The sequence below is a fragment of the Cydia fagiglandana genome, chromosome 11 (genome assembly GCF_963556715.1).
Source record: "Cydia fagiglandana chromosome 11, ilCydFagi1.1, whole genome shotgun sequence".
Taxonomy (NCBI): Eukaryota; Metazoa; Arthropoda; class Insecta; order Lepidoptera; family Tortricidae; genus Cydia; species Cydia fagiglandana.
The window spans coordinates 13638400-13662954 of NC_085942.1; the positions used below are offsets into that span (position 1 = coordinate 13638400).

A 24555-nucleotide genomic window follows, 5' to 3' on the forward strand; every position below is an offset into this window, starting at 1 on the left:
TAAAATGGGGTCAAGCGGAAATGTCAATTTACAAACAAAACAGAATACGAGAGAAAATAAAGGTTCAATCATCAGGGATTTTTCCCTGTATTATTGTTAAGAAAGGAAGTTTTTAGATATTAAAGGTGGGAATATTTGCCAGAAAATATTAAAACCATTCCTTCCTTTGTTTATGTTATAATTGATCAAGCTTTTCAAATAAAAAAAAATCAAGATGAGATATCAAGTACCTAATAATTGTATTATCATTGGATAATGCAAAACAAGCATACAGTTAGCCTGATGGTAAGCAGACATCTTATGGGTCTCTAAATGTTCAGTTCACCCAATGGCTCACATTTCGATATTTCTTAACATTTCGACTCAACTGAACATTTAGATATTAAATGTGTACCTATTTAGGGTAAAATAATAAGGTCAAGATTCATCATCATCATCTCAGCCATAAGACGTCCACTGCTGAACATAGGCCTCCCCCTTTTTTGGGGGGTGAATGCCATAATCGCCACGCTTGGCAGGCGGGTTGGCGATCGCAGTCGAGTACACCGAATTTGAGGGACGCTGCTGCCCGTCCACCGGTGGTCTTGGACGTGGTTTAAGGACATACCCGGGTCCTGGACGCAGTTTAAGGACATACCCGGGTCCGGGTAGTTTAAGGTCAAGATTATGATGTCAAAAATAAAACTTTTAAGCAGAATGAGCCTAAGATTTTCGCATTACGTCCCGCACCCTCAAAAGTCAAAGGGATAACTGTTAGAAATAATGTCACGCGAGAATTTACTTTTCACGAGTTTCGTGATTTTGTAGTTTCGCAAAACATGCATTGATAATTTGATATTCAGTAACGTAAGTCTTGGATTTGACGTAAATATTAGTTCTTGTATTAATTATGGTCTGGTGTCTATTCTTTTATAACATTTGCAGTTATTATTTTACAAATGCTGTTATTAATGGCTTCTTCTTCTGAAAGACTAACTAAAGTCTTGAATCGTTTAAAAGTAGGTATTTCAATTTTTTTAAAGGATATAAAGGATTTGTGTTCAAGTTCAAAACTTATGCTAAAATGTAGGAGCTAGGAGTAAAGTTCTTTAAATATCTAATTGTCAGAATTGAAAAGAAAGTAAAAAGAAAATAGAAGACTCAGCTGAGCGTTCAACTCGTAAGCGTCTTTTCTCTTCCCATTTCTTATAAGATCAGGGGAAATTGGTAAAGGAGCTATAACATTGTAACAGTAAGGGTGGACATTTTATAAGACTATCGTTACGCCGACCTATTCAGTTTTGATTGTACCAATAAATTTCTGGTCCTGATCGTTTATTTGAATCGTATAATGTTAAGGTGGGCGAGTTAAAGAGAGGATAAAATGTGATAGAGGTCACAGAGCGGGCTGATGCCCAATTTTTACAACTTTTGGAACGAGACTTTCTACAGTCGACCGCAATTTTAACATTTTATTTTATACATGTATATGTTTAGTTGCACTACTTACCGCGTAATGTCCTAACTGACGCAAACACGTGACAAAATGCGGTATCTCGTGACCGCAACTAAATTATAAGCTGATAGATTTTGACAAAAAAAAATTGAAAAAGAAGAGTGGCGATTACTCCACCGGCAAGAGCATGAAGAGCATAGCTCTTAAATACTGATGATGAGGATGAGATTTTGACGCAGCTATCTGAAATATGTATGTCAAACCAATTGTATGTAATTGCCCGGTGACTTTGAAAACTGACATTAAAAATACATCAACAATTATACGAAGCAAAAAGTTAGTAGCCTAAGTACAGTCAGCAGCAGAAGTTGCTAACTGGGCGAGGTGTTCAAAATGATCTTGATGCGACTTAATTATTAAGAGAATAAGAGCGTCAAGATTTTGAACATCTTGCCCGCTTAGCAACTTCTGCTGCTGACTGTACCTACATAATATTAAAAATGTTTTGTTTTAACTTTGGTCGTCAATACAAGAGTAAAAAAAAATAAGTATATCAAATTACTGCAACGTCTCTGGTTTTCATATGGAGCCTAGACATGTTAAACTTTAAAAACTTTACTCGTAGTGTACTAGAGCGATCATCGCAGAACGGCTACGTTTTATTGGCTGCGCGGCGCGTGTTCGGACTTACCTAGGCTTTATACATAAATTACGCCCGCAACTACCAGCACCATGCACACACATACTTGATGTATGTACATTTTTTGTAATCATCGTAGAAAACCATAGCTTCAAATAATATTTATGAACTAATGAAGCACTCACCGCTTCAACAGCTTTAGGTTGATTATGTGACGGGCTCCATAAGCTTAGCTTCTCCGCCATCCCAATCCGCTGCACTGGCTCGCTGTATGACAGAGAAGATATGACCGCTAAACTGATCCCCACAATCACAAGCAACACTAGACAGCACACACATGTCTTGCTCGGCGTGTTTGTGCCCATCGTTCAGTCTCAAGTTCACAGATTTAATATAATATCACCACTTAAACTTGATAACGCTTTTAAAGCCTCTAGATATAATTAGACGCTATTAAAATCTTGTGATTCTAGAATAATTGTTATCTTCTGCTAATTGCACTTAAGATTTATTAATTGCCTTTCGCAATTGTCTGGGTGGGTATGCCTTGTAATTGTGCCGCTTGATTGGAATATCTTTGCTTATTAGTTTAAAATAAACTATCTAAGTATTAAAGTATTCAGATTATATGTCATCAATGTCATTATAAACGGATAACATCAGATAAATATAAATCAAAGGTAAAATCATCTGCATAAAACTAACTATCGTTTGGTAATAATCAATAAGCTTTCCCCTAATATAATATTAGTATCCCTTCGTTCATTGTAAGCAAAGTTATCTAATCATAGAAAACATTGTATCTGTGTCTAAATCATGTTAATTACGTATAAAATTACATTACTTACTAGCCTGATAATCTGATAAAATGCTGGCTTATTGTAAAACTAAAACAAAAGAAAAGATAAAGAAGAAGATGAAAAGTACCTTTCATAAATTTACTTTATAAAGTGCTCTGTCTTATCTAGATTATCTGTCATACTATAGTCCTAGGCTCGCTTTTATAATCAATCGTAATCTGGATTACACAGACTTGTTATTCCGAAATGACTTACGATCGTCCTATGCCAGACCGCTTATGTAAAAGAAAAAAAATGAATCTATTGGCGGTTGTGTCCTCACCTTTTACGTGTTTTTATCGCATTGTGAATCAAATAAGATATTGAAACGATATGAATCGGATGTGTCAGTGTCAAACAAGTGACAAAATTGACGTTTCTTCAAACAAAAACGTCACTTTTGACACTTATTTGACACTGACATATCCAATCCATATCGTTTTAATATCTAGTATTTGACGTATCTCATTGTTCGAATACGGCTGATAGTTCTTTTCTGAAAGCGGTCGTCTAATACCTAGCCTTTTAACTCGTTGCTCCACGGTTACCGAAGGTCATTACGCCGGATGAACGCTTTGAATACACAGCCAACGGATAAATAGCCTATGCGTGTTTGGCCGAGCCTGGTCGATCATTTGCGGTGACATAATTGTTTTGGACCACCCCCAATCTCGAAGCAATCAGCGGTTTGGTTTGCGAACGGATAGCCTGTTCAGTAGCCTTCTGGGGACATTAGTTAACCTAATATGTGTAATGACGATTCTATTATATCTAGTATAGCAAGGTACCTGCAGAAGCCCCTAACGTCTGAACAGTGCAAAACTCTCGGTGCGCAATTCTGGTACCTATTTAGCCGACTGATGTTACTTCTAGTAGGTAGATGGTAAATCTAATTGTGTATCTTCACGTTCAGGTGCCACGAAAAATATATTCAATCACCAGTTGAAAGCATTCGAACTTTAAAAACGTGACTTCGATTGGCTTGTTATGATCATTTATATGCTAATGTATACATTGGTGAAGGTGGGATTTAAGTCAGTACTGGGTGAATAATCTGGGAGTTTTAAGACTCGAGTTTCGATATTATCTTCTTCATAAAATCAAAAAAATAATCTTATTGTTGAAATAATAGACCCGTATTTAAAGCAAACGTTCGGTACTAACACTACTAACTTATACGCTTATACGCCTGATGTGGCTCTGGCCATAAACAAGTCTAATGGACAAAGCTTTACATATTTTAGTAGGCGCTTTAGTTGTTTCACTTTCGCATAACCACTAATTATAGTTCGAAATATTTACGATTAAAGGGCACCGCAAAATGTTTGACATTATAACACAATGAAATTTTCCGAAATGTTATTATCTATGAGAATTCAGTTTCAAACAGCTATTTGATTTAGATATTTAATTAATTTAAAGACAAATATTACTTTATCATAATAATATAATTTTACCCAGTGCTCTTTAATTTCATTTCTCATTTGACGAAACTCATAAGTTAATATTCGAGCAAATTTTATGTTAAATAAATATCATTTTAGCTTTTGTTACATAGGTATAGCACTAAAATTTGTATGGATGATTCAAATTTCATTCATATTATGCTCGAATGGCCAGCATTTAAATTAGTTCCCGAGTTTCACATTCAAACTGGACATTCCTGTTGAATCGCCATTCAAGATGTGAAGCGAGCTGGACTCGGTGCACTAAGTTGGCCGGGACACAAATGGAGGTACACAATTAGACAGATTTCAAAAAGAAGAATAGCCGAAGATGGACGTCGATATCGCCAGACCAAAAAAAGAAGAATGAAATAGACTTTATACTGTCAAACTCTCCGAAAAATATTACTAATATAGAAGTCCTAAGCAACGTAGAGTTTCCGTCAGATCATCGAATAGTAAGAGCAACATTGTCACTGAAAAATGTAAAAAAGAGCAGAAAACACTTTAAAACCTCAACAACGTCACTGAAAACAGAAGATGAAATAAAAATATTCCTATCTAATCTCGAAAAAAATATTGATGCTATTCCGAGCAACTACAAAGAAAATATTCAGAGCTTTTACGACGCTATCGAGAACTGCATTAAAAATAGCTTAAAAACCGAAGTCACACAACAAGACGAAGAACACAACAACTACTTTTTCAGCGAAACTACAAAACTTTTGATCAAAAGACGTAGTGAACTTTTGAAAACTGAAAATAAAAGCGGCGAACAGAAAAAAGAATTGTCTACTCTATTTAAACAAACAAGTAAGTCGATAAGAAAAGACTTTAACCTGCACAAGAAAAAGACCATAGAAGCCAACTTAATCCAACACAGAAGCGCTAAAAGAGCTTTTAAACAACTAAACACACACTCCGACTGGATCCAGACACTTAACCGAGGATCGAATCAAGCTAAGTCAAGAAAAGATGTAATATCATGCGCTACGGAATTTTACAGAGACCTCTACGCTACAATTAACTACGACGCGTTACCATCAATAGAATCGGAGAATACCGAAACAAATAAAACGAACCAATCACAATACAGGAAGAAGAAGTTCTGAAACACATTAAAAAACTAAAGCGCGAAAAAAGCCCTGGGCCGGATGGCTTAAGAAATGAGAGTCTCAAAACCGGAGCACCAATACTCACTAAACCACTGACGTGCATATTTAACATGGTCCTAAGCACAGGGCAAGCTCCTAAACAATGGTATAGCTCGGACATCATACTCCTATATAAAAAAGGAAATCCTTTGGACATAGCCAATTACCGCCCCATAAGTCTATTGTCTACTGTGTACAAGCTATTCACCTCTATCATACAAGACAAAATCAAGTCCCAAATAGACAGCATGCAACCAGTAGAACAAGCAGGATTTCGTTCCGGATTTTCGACCATGGACCACATCCACACTATGGAACAAGTCATAGAAAAATATAGAGAGTTTAACAAAACTCTATATATGTGCTTTATCGATTACACAAAATCTTTCGATAGCATACACCATAACTTCATTTGGAAAGCCCTTAAAACATGTGGAATAAGCCCAGAAATAACTAGAATCCTAATAAACATATACTCAAACAGTGTAAGCAGAGTGAAACTAGAAACCAGAGGCAATGAGTTTAAAGTAGGTAGAGGCGTCAGGCAAGGCGACCCACTGTCTCCTAAGCTTTTTATAGCCGTCCTGCAAAACATATTCGCCGATCTGAATTGGGCAACAGAAGGAATCAAAATAAACAATACACGTCTTCACCACCTCAGATTTGCAGACGACATTGTAGTTTTTGCTGAAAACCATCAAAGCCTGGAAAAAATGATACGAGAGCTTAATATAGAGAGCAAGAAAGCTGGTCTGCACATGAACTTAAATAAAACTAAAATAATGACGAACAGCTCTAAAAGTTCAATTTTACTAGACGATGTAGAAATAGAATACGTGGATAGCTACATCTACTTAGGTAAACAGGTATCATTCTCTAAGACGAATAACGAAGACGAGGTTAATAGGCGAATCACCTGTAGTTGGAATAAATATTGGGCGCATAAAGACATATTGAAAGGTGACTACAAGCTAAGTATGAAAAGAACTGTGATGGATACCTGTATTCTACCCTGCTTGACGTATGGGTCCCAGACTTGGGCTTATACAAAAAACATTAAAAACAAAATAAGGAGTTGTCAACGAGCCATGGAACGAAGCATCCTAAACCTAAGAAAAATAAACAAAGTAAAAAGTATAACAATTAGAAAAAAGACAAAATTGACAGATGCATTACATCATTCCTTAAAACTGAAATGGCGATGGGCCGGACACTTAGCAAGGAGCACAGACCAACGCTGGACCCTCGCCGCTACCAAATGGGCCGGTCCGGTTGGAAAAAGGAAAGTCGGACATCCACGACAAAGATGGGCGGATGATCTTGTTAAAGTAATCGGCAAAAGCTGGCTAACAGCAGCCCAGGACAGAACGAGGTGGAAGAATCTGGAGGAGGCCTATACCCTACAAGAGGGGTCCCTATAAATTAAGAAACGTAATAAAATAAACTAATATCGATGTAAATTATGTATTTGGGAAATAAAAAAAAGGCTTTATTATTATTATTATTAATTAGACAGATACTTTCTGTTGCTGACCAAAACGGAAACTAGTGCTCGTTTTCGTAATTATGAGTAATTATGAGCTTACAATTTTGGAGTGATAGAAGTAGCTAACAATGGCAAAACGATTTGTGTGGAGAATTCCGTAGGTACCATTCTTTTCTAGCGACATTTCAGAGAGATATCAAAATAAGATCGCTACGTATAAGTCCAATTGTGAAGTATCCATCTGAATGCTTTTTGTAGCTATTAGCGTAAAATATATATGCATTATCATATCAGCTTGATTCATGATGATCAGATGCATTTTATTGGATGTGACCTAGTTGTCATGTGATCAAATTAACTCAATCGGAAACCAGAAAGTGGGTTCAAATTTGAGTTACAAGATTTAATTTACTAACAGATAAATGCTAGTAGATAGGTAATAAAATCCTGTGATTATTTAATATAATATCATATATATAAAATTGAAAAACCAGAACGGGATAAAAAACGAGAGAAGAAGCGAGATGGCGCCTTACAAATTTCTAAAAAAGTTTTTGACACGTTTCTCGAATACGACGCACGTATGATAAGAAAAAACTGTTCCAATCTATTATCTAAGTATGAGAATAGAAACAGAACATGAAATTTATCGCTTTCGATGCGTATTTAATTTACAATAAGCAAATGAAATTTTCAAAATAACTTTATTCGGCCATCTCTCGGCAACTCTCGGTTGCTTTCGTTTGGCGGTGCTACAGATTAGGCCAAATAATCCATAAGTTAAAGTAAACTAAATTATGTTTGTCATGTTGGTATACTGGTATTTCTGAGTTTTTTTACACGAAGTAAAATTAAAAGAGTTGTCAACCTCAACCTTATGAACATTCGTCTATGCCCATACGAGAGACTTATGCCATTTATGACATCAATCAAATTAATATTATCATATTACTTATTAATAATTTGTATTTTGTTGTTTTAAATTTCTTTTTAAGTTATATTATTCAGAATGACTTTCATATTAGCTTCGGCAAACATTGTCATTCGTCCGGAGAACGGGCTGTCGAGATGGGCCAGAAATACAAAGTTGATAGCATGTTGATAGCAAGTTATAACGTAGGTAGATAAAGTGCATGCTCAGATATTTTTGAGCGACCAGATGAAAATAAGCAAATGTACAGTCAGCAGTCAGCCAAATATCGTAATATAACTTTGTTGCCATAGAAATAAGGATGTGTTCCGATATAGTGGCGAACTATTGAGAGACCACAGCGGCTCGGACACTGAGAGAATGGGAGAGGATCGTGCCGAGAGCGTAGGTACTTGGGACAACAAAATGGGAGATAGCCGATCGACGGACGTCCTAGGTACCGCTGAAACGACGTAGTTGCTCAAGACCTGCTCAACCTCCGCCATGCCGACTGGCGAGAGCTATCGCAAGACCAAGAAACATGACGTGATCTGGTGTCGGCCAGGACTAACGTTGCGACACCGTACCTAGCCGTAGTAAGTAATGTTATAATATCCATAAAGGGAAATGGGGAGTACGTTTGTATCATGGTATAATAATATACTCCGCCTGGTACTCTCTTCCCTTCTTTTCGTGGTCACGTGACTGACACAAACCTACGTCATCATGCGACAGTGCTATATGATATTGATAATATGCGATAGCGCTATATAAAGTGGCAATGTTATTGTGACGTAGGCTTGTGTCACTCTGGGAAGAGAAGACCATGTTTTATTACTTTTATTAGACTAAGGTTTGTATCAAAAGGCGATTTAGGGGCGGTGGTCGTCCATATTATTCTTAAGGCGGTAATTAATCTAATGAACTTTTTTGCAACTAGGCTTTAACACAACACAACTAGGCTTGCAACTAGGCTTTAACACAACATAAAATAAATAATAATTTTATGTTGAAACAAGTTTTAAATAAATACCTACGTAGATGAAAAATACAATCTTGCCTTTTATTGAGAAATTTGCGAACTAAGTTATCCAAATAACGGCTACAATTTAATAAGAAATGGATATCACAGTTCTAAACCCTGGCAGGATTGAATACATAATAATGTCGGTATTTCAATGTACATAAAACAAACTCTTTATTTCATTTACGCGAGCGGAGCTGCGGGCCCGTCTAGTAAAATATAAGCTTCAGCGTTGTTACAATACATGTGTATAAAATGTATAAGTAAGTACACTGCTCAGAAAAAACTCGTCCCTCATTGGACTTACATAAAACTAATATCACATTCACAGGGACATTAGCAAAATTACAAGGCACCAATTTCCCGAAAATTCTATACGTACAAAGTTACCACCATCACTTATATTATTTAACATAAATGCGCTTTACAAATGCAAATATCAAATATCACCGTACTTCTTATCCTAGTGTCACTTTCACCAGTCCACCTTTATAACACCGCCAGAGGCATGGGTGCGAGCCACGGCGTTTGTGTCCCAACTAAATCTCGGCAGCATCAGCTGTTGCCAACGTCGATAACTCCGGCGCCGGTCTGTCTGGGAACTGACCTGTTTGCGGAGCCAGTCTGGCTGCTGGGGAAACATTTTTAGATAAAGCGTGAAGGTACTATTTTTCTTCAGCTGTTTTAACCCCTGATCGAAAAGCCTATAACTTAATGTCCTAGCTATATTAATCAAATTAAATTGAGCATATTATGTATAAGTAAGTAGTTTCCTAAGTTGTTGTTAAAGATATTCTATTGTTGTATAAAATCTACCGCGGATGGAGTATCGAGACAAACCTTACCTACTGAATACACGGCCGTCGTGAACGCTGCTCGCACTGTTAGTGCTTGAGAAAGGAGACCTAGGCTCTCCGAAACATGTCGCGCGACTGACTAAAAACAAGTGAGTCTAAACCGTAAAATTATTCAAACCTTACTGGTTTACCGATACTTTTGTAATTAAGTTTAGATATTGTGTTGTAATTACCTGAATAAAAAATAAATAAATAAATAATAGCCAGTTACGCTAAGTAAGTAATGGTTGAAGTTGGTAATGGGATCATACATACTTTTCCATGAAATATAGGTAGTATTCATGGAGCTATGGAGTATTAATGTCAACGGAACATCATACACAATTTATAATAGATATAACTCTAATAACAACTGCATGCAGTCGGCAACTGACTCTTCTACGAACATCTTCATTTTAATGATCTGCAGGAAAATGAACTAGTCAAGCGGTTCTGGGCAAAGGCCTCCCCCACATTTTCCGGTCTTCCCGATCCTGTGCAGTCTCTGACCATTCCTTTAAAGACATTTACATTCACTGCAGAGCGCAGGTTCATAGGTGCTACTAAACGAGAGAAATGCACTAATACTGAGACATACAAAATTTTTCAAAGGAAAGTCATTGGTTTAATTATTGTAAAACCAAAGGTGGTGGCGGAAAATGTACTTAAGTATTAGGCACTAATATTTTTATAAGGTAACTTTTCCTATAGGTTCTGTTATGTAAGAATATAACTTTTAAGAAAAATGTCCTTACATGGATATACCATATCCATGTCTTCTAAAACCGAAATCCCTTTACATACCTAAAGATTAAGAGTTGTATGACATCGGTTGTACCTACAGACAGTCGGGCGCCACTTAGTCTGGCGACCTAAGTTAGTTCACATCTTCCTCCGCAAATCATCTCACGAAAACCAATATAACTCTGATCACATTTTAGAAATAATTTCTACTTATCACGATGTCAAGTAACACTAGACAAGCTTGCAGTAGCGATATTGGCTAGTGTTTAAGATAGTTGACCTCGTTATCCGGCAAACGCCGAACGGGTCGCTTTTCCTGTTGCCGTCCGGATTAAGTATGGCTTACTGGGATTGTCATCTATTTTTGACATCTGACCCGTGTTTGTCGTTAATTAAGTTTAGATGTGTTTGTGTGATATGTGTTATTTCACGCTATTTTCGAGATGGGGATATAAATATTTTTGTTCTAGCTCTTAATTCGACAACGTCCAAAATACTGGATATTTGGCCCTCTTTTTGTGTTTTTTTCTAAATTTGAAATGGTTATTCCAACTATTGAGGGTCGAAGAGGTCTGTCATAATGTCATTAGACCATATATGTTGTCAACGTATGATAATAATAATGAAAGGGCTAAAAGCTCGATTTTTCCTAGAGATTACGGAACTTGCTCAAAATTAAATCAGAACCCAACATCATGCAAAACTTTCGTCCCAATGTCGTCAATCAACAAGCCAACGGCGTACCGTTTGCAAAACATTATATCGACTAAACGTCATCCGTTAACCGCATGTTCCACGCGCCCGTCAACGTATCGAGTTAGCGGCGTCACACGTCACGATGCGTCGCGTCACGTCACGATGACACGCGACACTTAAAACGTCAGCGTCACGCGTCGGGTATTGTCGCGTGCGAGCGCCGCAGGCGACGGAAATAGACTGGGATAAGTATAGCTTGATTCCCACTAGGCCTTCCCTGAACACGAGTGCTGTATGGAACCATCGTTGGATTGTTAATAGAAACGTAAATCACATGAATTATTTGGTAGCGAGCGTGCGGCTGTATCGAGATAAAAGTCATTGGTTAGAATCTTGACTTGTCAGTCAGACAAGACGGGCCTAGATGGAAGTTGTTAGTGATCAGGTAGAGTGTTTTTCTTTTATCTGAAAGTTAATGATTGCAACGAGCATACTGAAATATGTATAATGAAAAGAAGCTTGGAAGCGTTCTTATTAACTATATTTTATTGACGCTACTTTATTGCACTAAAGGCACACTGAAGCGTTCAGAAGCAAGGTAAAATTGAAAAGTTAAGGAAAAGTGGACTAATGAAAGTGCTTCATTTCTTAGAAAAAGTAGCTTCTATTCTAAAGATGTTTTTTCTCAAATGTACGGCTGTTCACTTGTTTACCAACAGTAAATAAGAGGAAAGAAAATTATTTACTATTTACTTTTCCACGTAGTGAGGTTTAAATAAAAAAGTAAAACTTAAAAGACTTGTTGGAAATCACACTCACCCCTCAAGTCATTCAGTGAAACGTGTGTGTTTTTTCCACCGGTTTCCCATTCATCAGTAAGCAAAACATTGCCATCATTTTTGAAAATATTCGTTTCTCTTATGCACACGAGATAAAGATCAAAACGAGCCAATACCTCAAATTTTGGTGGCACAAGTTATGTTTGCCGCTTACTGTGCATAGCCTCGGGTGGAGAGCGTCTGAGTGTTCGTGGATACGTTTCGAAGCGATATCGTGAAACCTCATGGGGTTTCAGAACGTGTCGAAGTTTGTTTGATATCATTCAGGCGTTGGCAGTATAATGAGTGCGTTCGGAAATCACTCTCCGAGGCGACAAAGGACTCTGTGTTGACGAGCTTTAAAGGATAAGTATCATCGATATACTCAAGATGAACATTTTAAAGAGATGAACATTTTTAGAATTGGATGTAAAAAGGTGTGATTTTATCATTTTCTTCCTTATTTTATTTTAGATATTTATATTTTATGTTGTAGCCATTATTGTTTAATATATTTTGATAATAGGTATATAATATTTTGAAAATAGAAGATTGCAGATTGTTAACCAAAGGATAAAAGGCACCTGTTTCTGATAAGCCAATAGTTCCAAGTCAAATTTGATGAAAAGCTCTCATTTTGACTTAGAACTATTGATTTCGAATATGAGAAAAGTAAATAATAATTATACATTGTGTATTTTACAAAAAAGGACTAAAAGAATGAGTACGTGTATAGTATTTCTTGATGGTACAAGTATTGTTATTTATGGAGTAGAACAAATCCATTAAGAACCAAATTGTCATTGCTACTCATAAAAAGATAACATACTTGGAAGTAAAATGCACTAGGGCCGATACGTATCACTTTCAACTCGCATTGACATAAAATAGATCTATCTAGAACGAGATCAACTGGACAAGCAGACCACCCAAGACCGACTGTCTTGGCGCCGTAAAACGAGGAGAGCCGACCCCAAATAAAGGGATGATCGGAAGCCGGTGTTGCTCGAAGGGCACGGCAGAAGAAGAAGAAGAAGGAATCGTTTCCGGAAAATCACCCGAATTTTCAGCAGTTGATAGCTAAAAAAAGCATAGGGATGGCTAAAGTTAAAACAATATTAGTAAGTATATAGCCTAAAAGATAAAATTTGCGAATGGTTAATGAAGAACTCTTGGCTCGTGTCATAGGCTGGTTTGAAATGCTCCACATTTTGCAACGAGGCATTCACATCAAATAAAAGCGACCCCCGAGGCGTGCCTTCAAAAGTCATCGTCCGTACTTGCTGAATAGCTGCTATGTACATAGAATTAAAAATGTCGGAGTGGATTTGGAGAACTAGTAGCTGGCCGAAATGGATCTAGTACGTAAAAGTTGCATGGTTAATTTATAACAAAGACATAATATGTAACTTCGTACAAGATGAATAAAGTCTAAGGGAAAAACGTGGCTCGGAAATCAAGAAAAAGTCATTATCGGATAGATGGCGCATACACCTTTAGCCTATGTTCGGCTAGATGGCGTAACGACACCGTTTCATATTTAACAATTTAACACATACTTAGATATGAGTGAATGAACATGGATCAAAATGATATAAAAATAATAAAATCATTTATTCATATAATATTGGGTGCCGCCACAAGCCCAATATTATAGGCGAGACTAAGGCTCACCGTCTTCGCTGGCTCGGCCACGTTTTGAGAATGGAGGAGGATCGCGGCGCTAAGAGGGCATACCTGGGACGCCCGGTAGGGCGGAGGCCGATCGGACGTCCCAGGTATCGCTGAGGCGATGCGGTTGAAGCGGACTTGCGCGATCTCCATGCCGATAACTGGCGGGAGATGGCACAGGATCGAGACAACTGGCGTGTACTCGTGTCGGAGGCCAAGACTCATTTTGGGTCGTTGCGCCATTAAGTAAGTATTTATTCATATATACATATATACATTTTTTTTGATAATTTTATACGTTTCATTTACAGTTTTAGTCGTGTGTCGATAGATGGCAGTAAATTTACTGTAACTACAAAATTCACAATGACAGGACCCCTCTATACTATCTATTCTTTTTGATTTATAATAATTACCTAATGAATGTTAAGTAATTATACATACGACTTTATGTTAAATAAAACATGAAGTCGTGAGTGAGTGGTGGTCATTTACTATTAGTCGGGTCGTACGCTTGTTTGCCACTATCGTGATAGTGATATAAAATATTTAAAAAAAACAGTTTCAGATAAAAAATGGACTTCTGAAAACTTCGGCATTCAAGAAGCTTTTCAAATACTTACAAGTAGGTACTTGCTTGAACTACTTGCGTTTATTGCTACTAAGTAAACGCAAGTAGTTTACGCAATGAACACGAATAAATGCGCAGGCCCTATTGTCATTACGATCTCTCTCTGGCTTGAAAAACTTTTACAACTCGAATATATATCTCTACCCTACTAATACCCACCCCTCCCCTATTCAAGTTTCTGCTCTATATAGTGGTCTATAAGTATGTTATATTATTCACTTATGAACTTTGCCGACAGTAATAAAACTACTATCAGCAAACAATAATATCACGATTTATTACTTCCAGTAGTTGCAATGAAAGTGGAATATTCTGGGAAATAAGTATTTAGCACGTATTGTATTCGCATTATTGTATAGGCCCAGTTGCACCAACCACATTTGACAGACTGATCAACGTCAGCCGGCGCGCCTCGGCGCTTTCCTATGAAACTTTCCATACATAAAAAAATATCGAACTCTTTAATGATACAAACAGTTTGGTGCAACCGACCCTTAGGCCCGCTTGCACCATTCTACTAACCCGGGGATAACCGGTTAAACCTGGAGTTACCAGTACAATTTGACATTAGGTTATTAGGTTTAACCGCTTAACCCCGGGTTAGTGGGATGGTGCAAGTGGGCCTTAGACTACCTTCTGCTGGCGTTTAAGGCCCACTTGCACCATTCCACTAACCCGGGATTAACCGGTTAAACCTGGCGTTACCACGGTTACCAGTACAATTTGACACTAGGTTAACGGTTTAACCGCTTAATCCCGGGTTAGTGGAATGGTGCAAATGGGCCTAAGTGTTTTTGTAATTTATTTATGTTGTATAGAATATGGATATCTTGTCCGAAATAAAATATTTTTAATTTAATTTAATTTAAGTACGTACGAGTATGCGTAGGTACAAGACGTTTAGCTGCTCTCCACCCCTTTTCTTCAATACTCGTACTTCACTTTAGTATTCTAAATTGCAGCACTAATTGTCCTTAAAATAATATGCACATAATACAATGAAAACTCAATTTAATATACTCGTATTAACAGAAGATTGCTTTTAGAAATAAATACGTATAAATGAAATTAAGTTATGGTAAATTTCGTAGCTTATACTAGTCCTTCCGAGCAGCGTGATGTGTGATATTAATAATTGTCTAGAATCTATAAAAGTACCATGGAAATTTGTAAATACTTAACTGTGCTACATGGACTTTAATTTCATAAACTTGTATATATTCAAAGCTGTTCCTTTACATACAGGTTGTCCTTAAAACCAGAGCCAAGACTTAAAGAGATTATAGAACAGCTGATGGACTACAAGATTAGTAAAATTACCCATAGTAAAAATATCATTATTTTCGAGACATCGGCACTTTTATGGTTTATAAACGTTAGTTAGAATGATGTCCATCAATTGTAAAATAAGTAGCCAACAGAATACTAGCCGCGTTTTTTTTAAACATACCCTTTTCACGCAAATAAATGATTTATGATTTAAAATTTTGCGTTGCACCTTAATCTCTCCTGTTAATTATATTATGTTGTACCATTATCACTAAACTTAGCGTACCTATCTCTTAAAATAGTGAAATAGTTATGCAATCGTGTTCTACAGGAAATTCTCCAGACGAAGCCCACTGTATAATCTTGGCTTAAACAAAAACAGTTCGGCGCACGCTCAATTTGCATACACTACGACCGCAATAAGACCTACACTCCCAAGAAACTTATTCGATACAATTTAGAGCTCTAGCATAACTGCTTACAGTTTGATATGCAAAACTGGGCCTTGCGCTTGCAAGTTTGCGTATAAACTTGGACGAGTTTCACCTGAAAACTTTGTAGATATCTAGGTGAAGCAAAACCGGCAAGAAAAACAACGGCTCAAGCTCTGTAACACAGTGATAGTTGGGAAACTGCGTCTAGTCAGAACTTGCAGGTGGTCTAACTAGCCTACCTAATAGATAGATAACTTCGATGTAGGTATATATGGGATTAAGAAGTTTACATGTTTTCGATTGAATTCTAGGGCTACATTTGGTAGGTTTAATTGATTAATTACACAAAAAATTCGACAATATGTAGGTACCTAATAGTGCATGGTGTTTTATGTTTTATTAGGACTTATGAATAAAATTTCATTATCAAATTGAATCTCCTCTGAAAAATAATTTCCTCCTAAACCGAGACAGATTCTCTGGTATAAGCAAATTTGTCTACGATCAAAAGCGTAACCACACGTACGAAACTTAAAAATAAGTAGGTAAATAATAATATTTACGCTAGCGCCCTTTAGTTGATATTAATGAATGTAGTTTTATTGTAAATTACTTAATGTTGCAGCTCTTCATAATGTAACGCAATTGATAGCTTATTTTGCCTACTATAGGTTAGTCAAGACATACTTATTATCGAGATTTTCTGCTAAAATTCGTATCGATAGTAAGCATTTACAATATCCGTCGTATATGCAATTAAATACGCCTTCCATTGTTTATTTACATACTTTCATGTAAAAAACTAAATGTTTGTACATTTTGAACCAATTCTCAAACGCTAAGATAAAACTCGGATAAATATGTCAAGCACGGCCAAATAGTATTAAATTTTCTTGGGCCCAAAATTTGTGTGACAGAATTTTGTTTATCTGCCCCCAGTAAAAGCGGCTTTGTCAACACAGACGCACGATAAACGAGACAAACAACGTTACATAAAGGGATAGAGGACACACGGATATTTGCGATGCCTCTTGGTGAAAGATAGTGCTATCTTGGTATTTATTGTTTAGGGCAGATAAATTTTATTTAAACCAGCCAGCAATCCGCTCAATTTAAGGTGACATTCGGATTTAACCTTTACAGTGATGATTACATTTGCAGCAGCGTCTGTTACTATGTTACTTAAGTTAAGGTATTAGGGTATTTCACTGTCAATTACTTTGATAAAATGAGTGACGGATTGAAATGAAAGTTTTGATTGAAATAACAGTGCGACAATGACGGCAAAGCAGTTTATCGAGATCGAGAAATTGTTAGTGTGTCTAGTAATAGTGACAGTGCAACAGTAGCTGCTAGCCGTCATCCAAATGTAACCTTAAGAAATAAGAATTAACCTACAAATATGAATTATAATTATTTCAAAACTTATTCAGAAAACATATCAAGGCTGAGCCGAATAAAGCAGATGGACTACCTACTTACCATGTTAATGGCAGCTGGTGGGACCGTCTCTGAGCCCACAAATTTGATATAGGTAATTATGTAGACCTAATACACGCGTGTCCGTCACTCACAGAAAATCGCCGCGTCACTACTCGATGTCAATTTAATAAGAAACATTTAGCCTGTAGTAGCAATCACATCACTTATTTATGTAAAAAGCATTTTTCTGTATCATGTGGTTGATAAGTTGTCAGACTATCATTAGGTATTATCAACTAATACTAAGATTAAAAATACAAACAATGAAAGCTAAAATTTTTGTCACTTTTTAAGTTAGTTGTATATATGTAATAAGTTTTAATATACTCTGAATTATACAAAATCTACAGAGCTCGCAAAAATTCTGGCTTTTATTGAATTCATTAAAGATAATGAGGTTTCGAAGAACCTTTTTAATATCCACGGCTTCGGACCTAATTATTTCTAAGTAGGTGAATTAATCATTCAAATAAAGTTTCAGAATTATTAATTATAACAGAAAAAATTGCAAAATTTCTTCAGCTTTAATAACCTCGGGAGGCAAAGAAACCAAATGTCTTTGAAAATTTCACAGTTGGACAGAAAGTCATATATACAAATTTTCGGTACATTTACTCTCCCATAGTTTTTTATCAAGATGATGTTTGCCGCTAAAAAGGATAATAAAGTTCAACTTACGTGAAAAGCACCTCGGATAAGCGGTCCCGCCTGCCCCACGTACAACGTAGATGCCGAATCGAATACCAACTCCAACGGATTCCTCTTCACAGGCACGGTATCAAACTCGTGACAATTCAGATACAACGTCACATTCTCCGTAGTAACCTTCAATCCGAACCGACTCCATTTCTTAGAAAAAGATGGTATAGCGAACGATACAATTGTCTGCGAGAGGGCATAGACATTTGCATCGGTGTATAAAAGGGATATATTTGTGAGATCTCTCCCCGACGGGATCAATTGTACTCCCAATTGGACTACCGTCTCTAAAGGATTTACGACAGAGAATAGGAAGCCACCGTTCTCGGTGGCGGGTCGGACTGTGGCTGTTATGGAGAATTCAGGGTACAGTTTTTCGGGCATGAAGAGGCGATAGGGTGATTTGATGTCGGAGCCGGGTTTAAGGCCGTACGCCGGGAATCCGTCCAAGCCTTCATCGAAGTATTGTGTCTTAGGGTTGCTGAAGGGAACGCCGATTGCGTGCAGTAGGTCATATTCCGGTACTTCTGAAATGAGACAATTCCCTTCATTAGTTTTTGTATAAATATATGTCTATAACATGTCTAAAAATATTCTGAATAATTAATCCTCCACCGACTAGAGGATAGCTCTTAAATTGATGAAGATTTCTTCTTAATAACTTGGTTGTAAGACATTGTAAGAATAAGAAAGTAGAATAAGAAATTGTAAGTAGAAGAGTGTTGTAAGAATTATTTTTTCTTCCAGCCCTACTTATACCAGGGATCACAGTATAAAAAAGCCGATCTAGACAGTGGGCAAAAGTAGTAAATATAACTAGTATTGATCGATGGAGCAACGACCGTCAGGGCTGGTGCAATTTGCATTTTAAAACAATCTTCCCGTCTGTCGCAGTTAGTGTAATTTGGATTAGTATTGTATACATAAACAACTGTCTCCGACTCTGGCAACTTTGTAAACAAAATTGGTACTGATTGTATAGATTTTAATTTAGATATTTCGTTTATAGGAAGTATTGATATTGCAAGTCAATACTTAGTGGCTGAGTTTTTAAGCATAATCGGTCATTGTTTGTAGATCATATAGTAGATCATAGCTTTTCGATGGAGATATCTTTAAATTGGCGAGCGATACGACGCAGCGTAATATGTAGCGTGAGAAGACCTCCATTGAGGTAGAGCAATTACTTCGTCAAAATCATAGGAAAAGAAGGCAGCGAAAGAAAGACTATGTAAGCTAGGGGATATTTAAATAATCTTCATACTAAGTATTTGGGTTAGTAGCGTTTCTAAGTGTAGGTTTAAGTTACAAAACTTACGTGTTCGTTAGTTACAGAGTTAGCCTTTAGCTGAAGACTAACTAACGCTAACGTAAAGACTAACTAACCATCCAAGATTGAAAGTTAGGGAGCCTGAGTAACCGTTGGCTACAATATTAACATGGCCGATATTCAAAGTGCAGGTTATTTGCTTGTAACTTGCGATGTTCGTTTATACAGAAAACTCAATATTAATATTACAAATAGAATTTATATTAACATATGAAAAATCAAGGGCAAAGATCTGCCGGCAGAAATTAATGATTCAGCGCGGCAATGCCATCGCGTACATTTTTTTTTTTATTATTTAAGAACCTAAAATTGAGTATAGGTTGGTAAATTATTTAAGTCATTCGCACTTTGATTTTTTTAGACTATTGAATCAACATCAGCAACGCTTCAAAGTGGTTAAAAATAAACAATACGACATGCAAAACCTCTTTAGTGTAAATCTCCATCGTTGTTTATTCTATCCCACCAAAAACATAAATGTAAAAAAGGAGAGCCAAGTTCAATACAAAAATTATGCTTGGCTGTGGGGCTCGCCGCAAAAAGAATGGAGATCTAAATGAGTGCCACTGCCAAGTTCTATGCAAAATCCAAATATGTATTTATAGGAACAAAATAACATTATAAACAAGTATTAAACTCTATTTCTTTGCTTTATTGGATACCTATAACAATTGCTGTTATTTAAAAAAATGTGAGATCTTAAAGTAGGTTAGATTTGACTTGGCCAGTTTTAATTATATCAATCATTTTATATATATTGTAATTCTGATAAAATTTGGGCTTCTAGATATCCTTATGGATATAATTAAACACACGTAGTTTTATGTGTTTACGTCAAAGATGTTTTGAGTTATAGAAGGGTCAAAAGTGGCACCAAGTGGTTCGTGTAATATTACACTCGGCGCTGGCTAGCCAGTTCCTTTGCTTGAACTTGGCTTGACACGCTGCCGCGTGTCTAGATACGGATTCGATTTACCCTGATATGGTAGGCAAGCCGTCTTTTCACTTATTCACCGCTCCAAATTGGGCCCAGCGAGTTTCCTGCAGATAAGCCTTCTGTCTATTCTAGTTTGGATATTTCTATTACAGGCTGACGTTACATGCAGGATGCAGGTTAACCTAATATTTGAGGTTCAGAAACATCGTTGTATGTGTTGTAAAGCAATATACAATATAAATGGTAAAAAACAAAACTCCTTTCCAAAACTGAGAAAAACTTTGTTTATAAATGATGTAGTTAGCAAGTACCTATCATTAAACCATTATTTACGTACTCATAATTCATTTATTTAAACAGAACAGAACACAAGAGATAACCTTACAGTGCAAAAGGCGGATTAATTAATGCCATGAGGCATTCTCTACCAGTCTATCATTGTGTAGGCATAGGTGCTTTTAAAATTGCCTGTTCAAATAGTTTATCTTTTAATCAATTATTTAATTAAATTTGATATCAGTAATTCGAGTTCTTAATCGCAAAAATAGCAAAATCAGTGAAACATGAATAATCTTATTATGACAGTCGCAAAGCAGCTTTTAAAATTTCTCTTTATCTCAAGCAGTATTTACAACTTTTCAACACTGTAAATTGGGCCCAGAACCGCAGAGCAAACAAAAAACTGTTCGCAAAATTTTCCCATGGAAGTATTTCTTAAACTGAGTAAAGCCTTACCGTTTGGATATTTAGAGGAACCGAACAATCCATCATTAGCCGCCGTGAGCGCCGAGAGAAGAGCGATCGGTAGCGCTCGACACCTGGAAATAAGGATAACACGTTCTTTAAACATGTCTTGTTACAAAAATATAGGTGAAAATAAAAGAACTGCGTCTCGTTTAAAGACGTTATTTAGTAGAAAACTAAGATGGAGATAGGTTTATGTAAAACGAGTACGTAACAAAATGAAATGGCAGATAAGCCAAAGTTATTATAGTCAAGCACTTAAAACAATAAAAAAAACGTCAAAAAGGGATACCATTTATTACATCATTTTATTTCAAAAACTTAATAAATAAAAGTAATGGAGTACTTAAATCTAGTTTTGGCAGACAAAAAAGGTTAATACAAATTGAATGTTATTGAGGGTTTATTCTTCAATTTGCGCATATTTGAATGCACTTATGAACGTCAGAAACTACCACTGGTTCTAACCCTGCACCACAGCCAGGAGAAGAAACCGGCGCAAGATACCTACTCACTTTACTCAGTGGGACTCATTAAAACAAATACTAAAAATCTAAAAAAAAAACTTAGTGTTTTGAGCTTTTGTGTCCAATCAAACTACACTCACTTACATTTCAAGGGTTGTCATTACAACAGAAAATTCTTTCAACTGGATATAGTAATAACCTCAAATTGCCACTTGGTTAAAATCGATGTAAAAATAGTGTATATTGACATTTTACTCGCAATATTGTAGCTCGTTTCACATTGATAAATGATCAAAGTGTGCAAACGAACCAATTCAGCAAGCAAAACAAACTTGAACCAGCCACGGAGAGGCGTCGCATTTTCAATTAGATCCATGTAGTGATGTCCCAAATATATGCCAATTTTATTTATTCATACATGAAGGTTTTATATAGGTCATAAACAATATTATGCACTCTGAATTTATAAAATTATAACTGTTTATATATTCAGTTGCTAAATAATTTTATTTCAAGATTGCTGGTAATTTTAAAATTGAATTATGAGCGTTATTTCAATTTTGACGCTAGAAACCTATTTCATACCATAACTTTATACGATTTTGAACGTGAACTCACGTTTTCTTTCACTTTTTCAAACAAAAACGACACTCTTGACACTGACATATCCGCATCCATATCGTTTCAATATCTAGTATTTGACGTATCTCATTGTTCGAATACTTCTGTCAGCCATCAAAAAAGTTATGATAGGCTTCAGTTATAGTAGTTTTGTAATAGAGCCTAGTTCTTGGAGAGCTATTTATACTAAGAATTTAGAAATCAATCGTTCTTTTAGTTATTTATTAGTAGGTCAAATGCAATATATTCTGCTTTAAACAAAAATGATAATGATTAAAACATATCAATATTTCAAAATGTAAACGAGTCTGACAGGAATGTGTCCAAGAGTAATATTCCCGCTTAGTAAATACTACCGGGAAAGGAACCTCACTAGAGATCCATGTCGAGTTTGGACTGCAGCAGGGAAGGAAAAAAATATCGATTTGCAATTCAGATGGAATCGTGTTGGGGACCGTGAAAAGAGCATTAATTGACACGAATATTGGATATTTTAGCGCAATCAGTTTCGAATGAAGGCCGTTCATTTTGTGAACGTGCATTGATTACAAATGGGTTATAATTAAACGGACCCGTTGGGTGTGTCCGAGCATTAATCCAGGATAGTCTTTTGTTGGCTTCTTTGGTACATTGATATTGAATGCAATACTTAGTATAGAATCAAGTAATAAATAAAATAACGACCAAAAGATAATACACATATTATAATATTTATAGATCGATAATATTCTAAACGAAGAACATTCTAATACCTTAAAAATAATTATACACATAGTTGTTCTGATGAGCAGTATAGCCTAGGCTCCAGGCCAAAGATATGGTTTATATGTGTGCATATTTACGCACGTACTCGTAAGATACACTGCTAATAATATTATCGCCAAACATCTCAAAACAAGTTGATTTTTTTAAAGTTCGAATAAGCCTCGAAGCTTAAAATGTACTTGTATTAACTCTAGGAAACTCATCAATAACTTTTTATTTGTATTCAGTTGAAATTATGGTCCGAGTTCTCTCACGCTATTTTCACATTCCGTTTAATATTAAAGTTTTGCTATCATTCAGGAAATACATGAAACATTTCAAAAAGAGGAATAAGCAAAGTTTGAGTACAGCCAGTTATTAAGTAGCCGTAAACTATGTGCTCCATTGTGTTGGAGCTTAAATCATCGCTTTAGTGTTGCAGCTTTTAAATTTTGCAGTGCAATAATTTTTTCATAAGTAGTTTTTCACATAACATGCAAATAAATTAACATTCGTTACTTTATATTATTGTAACGTTTTGTGCCTATAAAACTAAATTAACAGTTAGGAAGTAATTACCTGGGAATAGAAAAATTATACCTGTATACGCGTACCTAAATGCAGTAAAATCAGTTTGGTTGGTTATGAGTATGAGCGTCACTACGCATTGATGATTTTACTGCATTCTTAACGCGAACAAACTACAGGAATGGCGACCAGCATCTTTAACATCATACTTCAGAAACTAATTTTATAAAAATATTTTAAGCTTAGTCATTAATACTGTATTTAAGATAACTTTAATTTAATGTATATTTATTTTAGTTTCAATTTTTTATTTACCGGCTACCTAAACAATTTAGCTTTAAACCATTTTCCACGTAAATAATGATGTCCTCCCAGACGTATCCGTCGACGGCGACACCCGGACAAATCAGTATCAGGTATTCAGTAAAGCCTGACGTGCATGGGCTCGAACGTGACTTGCGAAACCGAGTTTTGTTTTAAACTTCCGGCCGCAAGACATGCAGTAAAGCTCGCCATTAGAGTCGTAAGTGTATGTGTAGGTGGGCTTGGGCCGAGATTTTCGAAGCTGGCGTTTAGCGTCAAGATCTTCGAGGCGTGCACTTTCGAAATCGTTGAGACCAGTGTTGACCGCAGTTCGCCAGTCCGATCTCCGAGTTGCAAGCTCCTCCCACGATTCACACGATATGCCGGTGGCCGACAGATGGCGTTTCAGGACGTCCTTGTACCGTAGATATTGTCCACCGGCCTTGCGTTTACCCGAAGCTAGTTCGGAGTAAAACACAACTTTAGGCAATCTTGATGGTGGCATGCGTACAAGGTGTCCACACCAACGCAGTTGACCTTTCATGAGTAGGCATTCCATACCCGTCATGCCAGTGCGACGCAGAACCTCTGAGTTTGGAATACGATCCTGCCATCTCAGCCGAAGAATTGCCCGGAGACACTTTAGATGAAAAGAGTCTAGACGTTTG

The 24555-nt window shown here is 36.5% G+C and overlaps 1 protein-coding gene across 1 annotated transcript in view; it reads right to left on the minus strand.

Moving 5' to 3' along the window:
- Positions 1–24555, minus strand: part of LOC134669045 (collagen alpha-1(IX) chain-like) — a 218527-nt gene that overhangs the window by 69943 nt on the left and 124029 nt on the right. Inside the window, exons 2-3 of the mRNA XM_063526571.1 lie at positions 21216–21298; positions 18193–18740 (exon numbers count right to left, since the gene is read on the minus strand). Of these exons, the coding sequence (XP_063382641.1) occupies positions 18193–18740; positions 21216–21298 (631 nt within the window). The remainder of the gene's footprint in view (positions 1–18192; positions 18741–21215; positions 21299–24555) is intronic.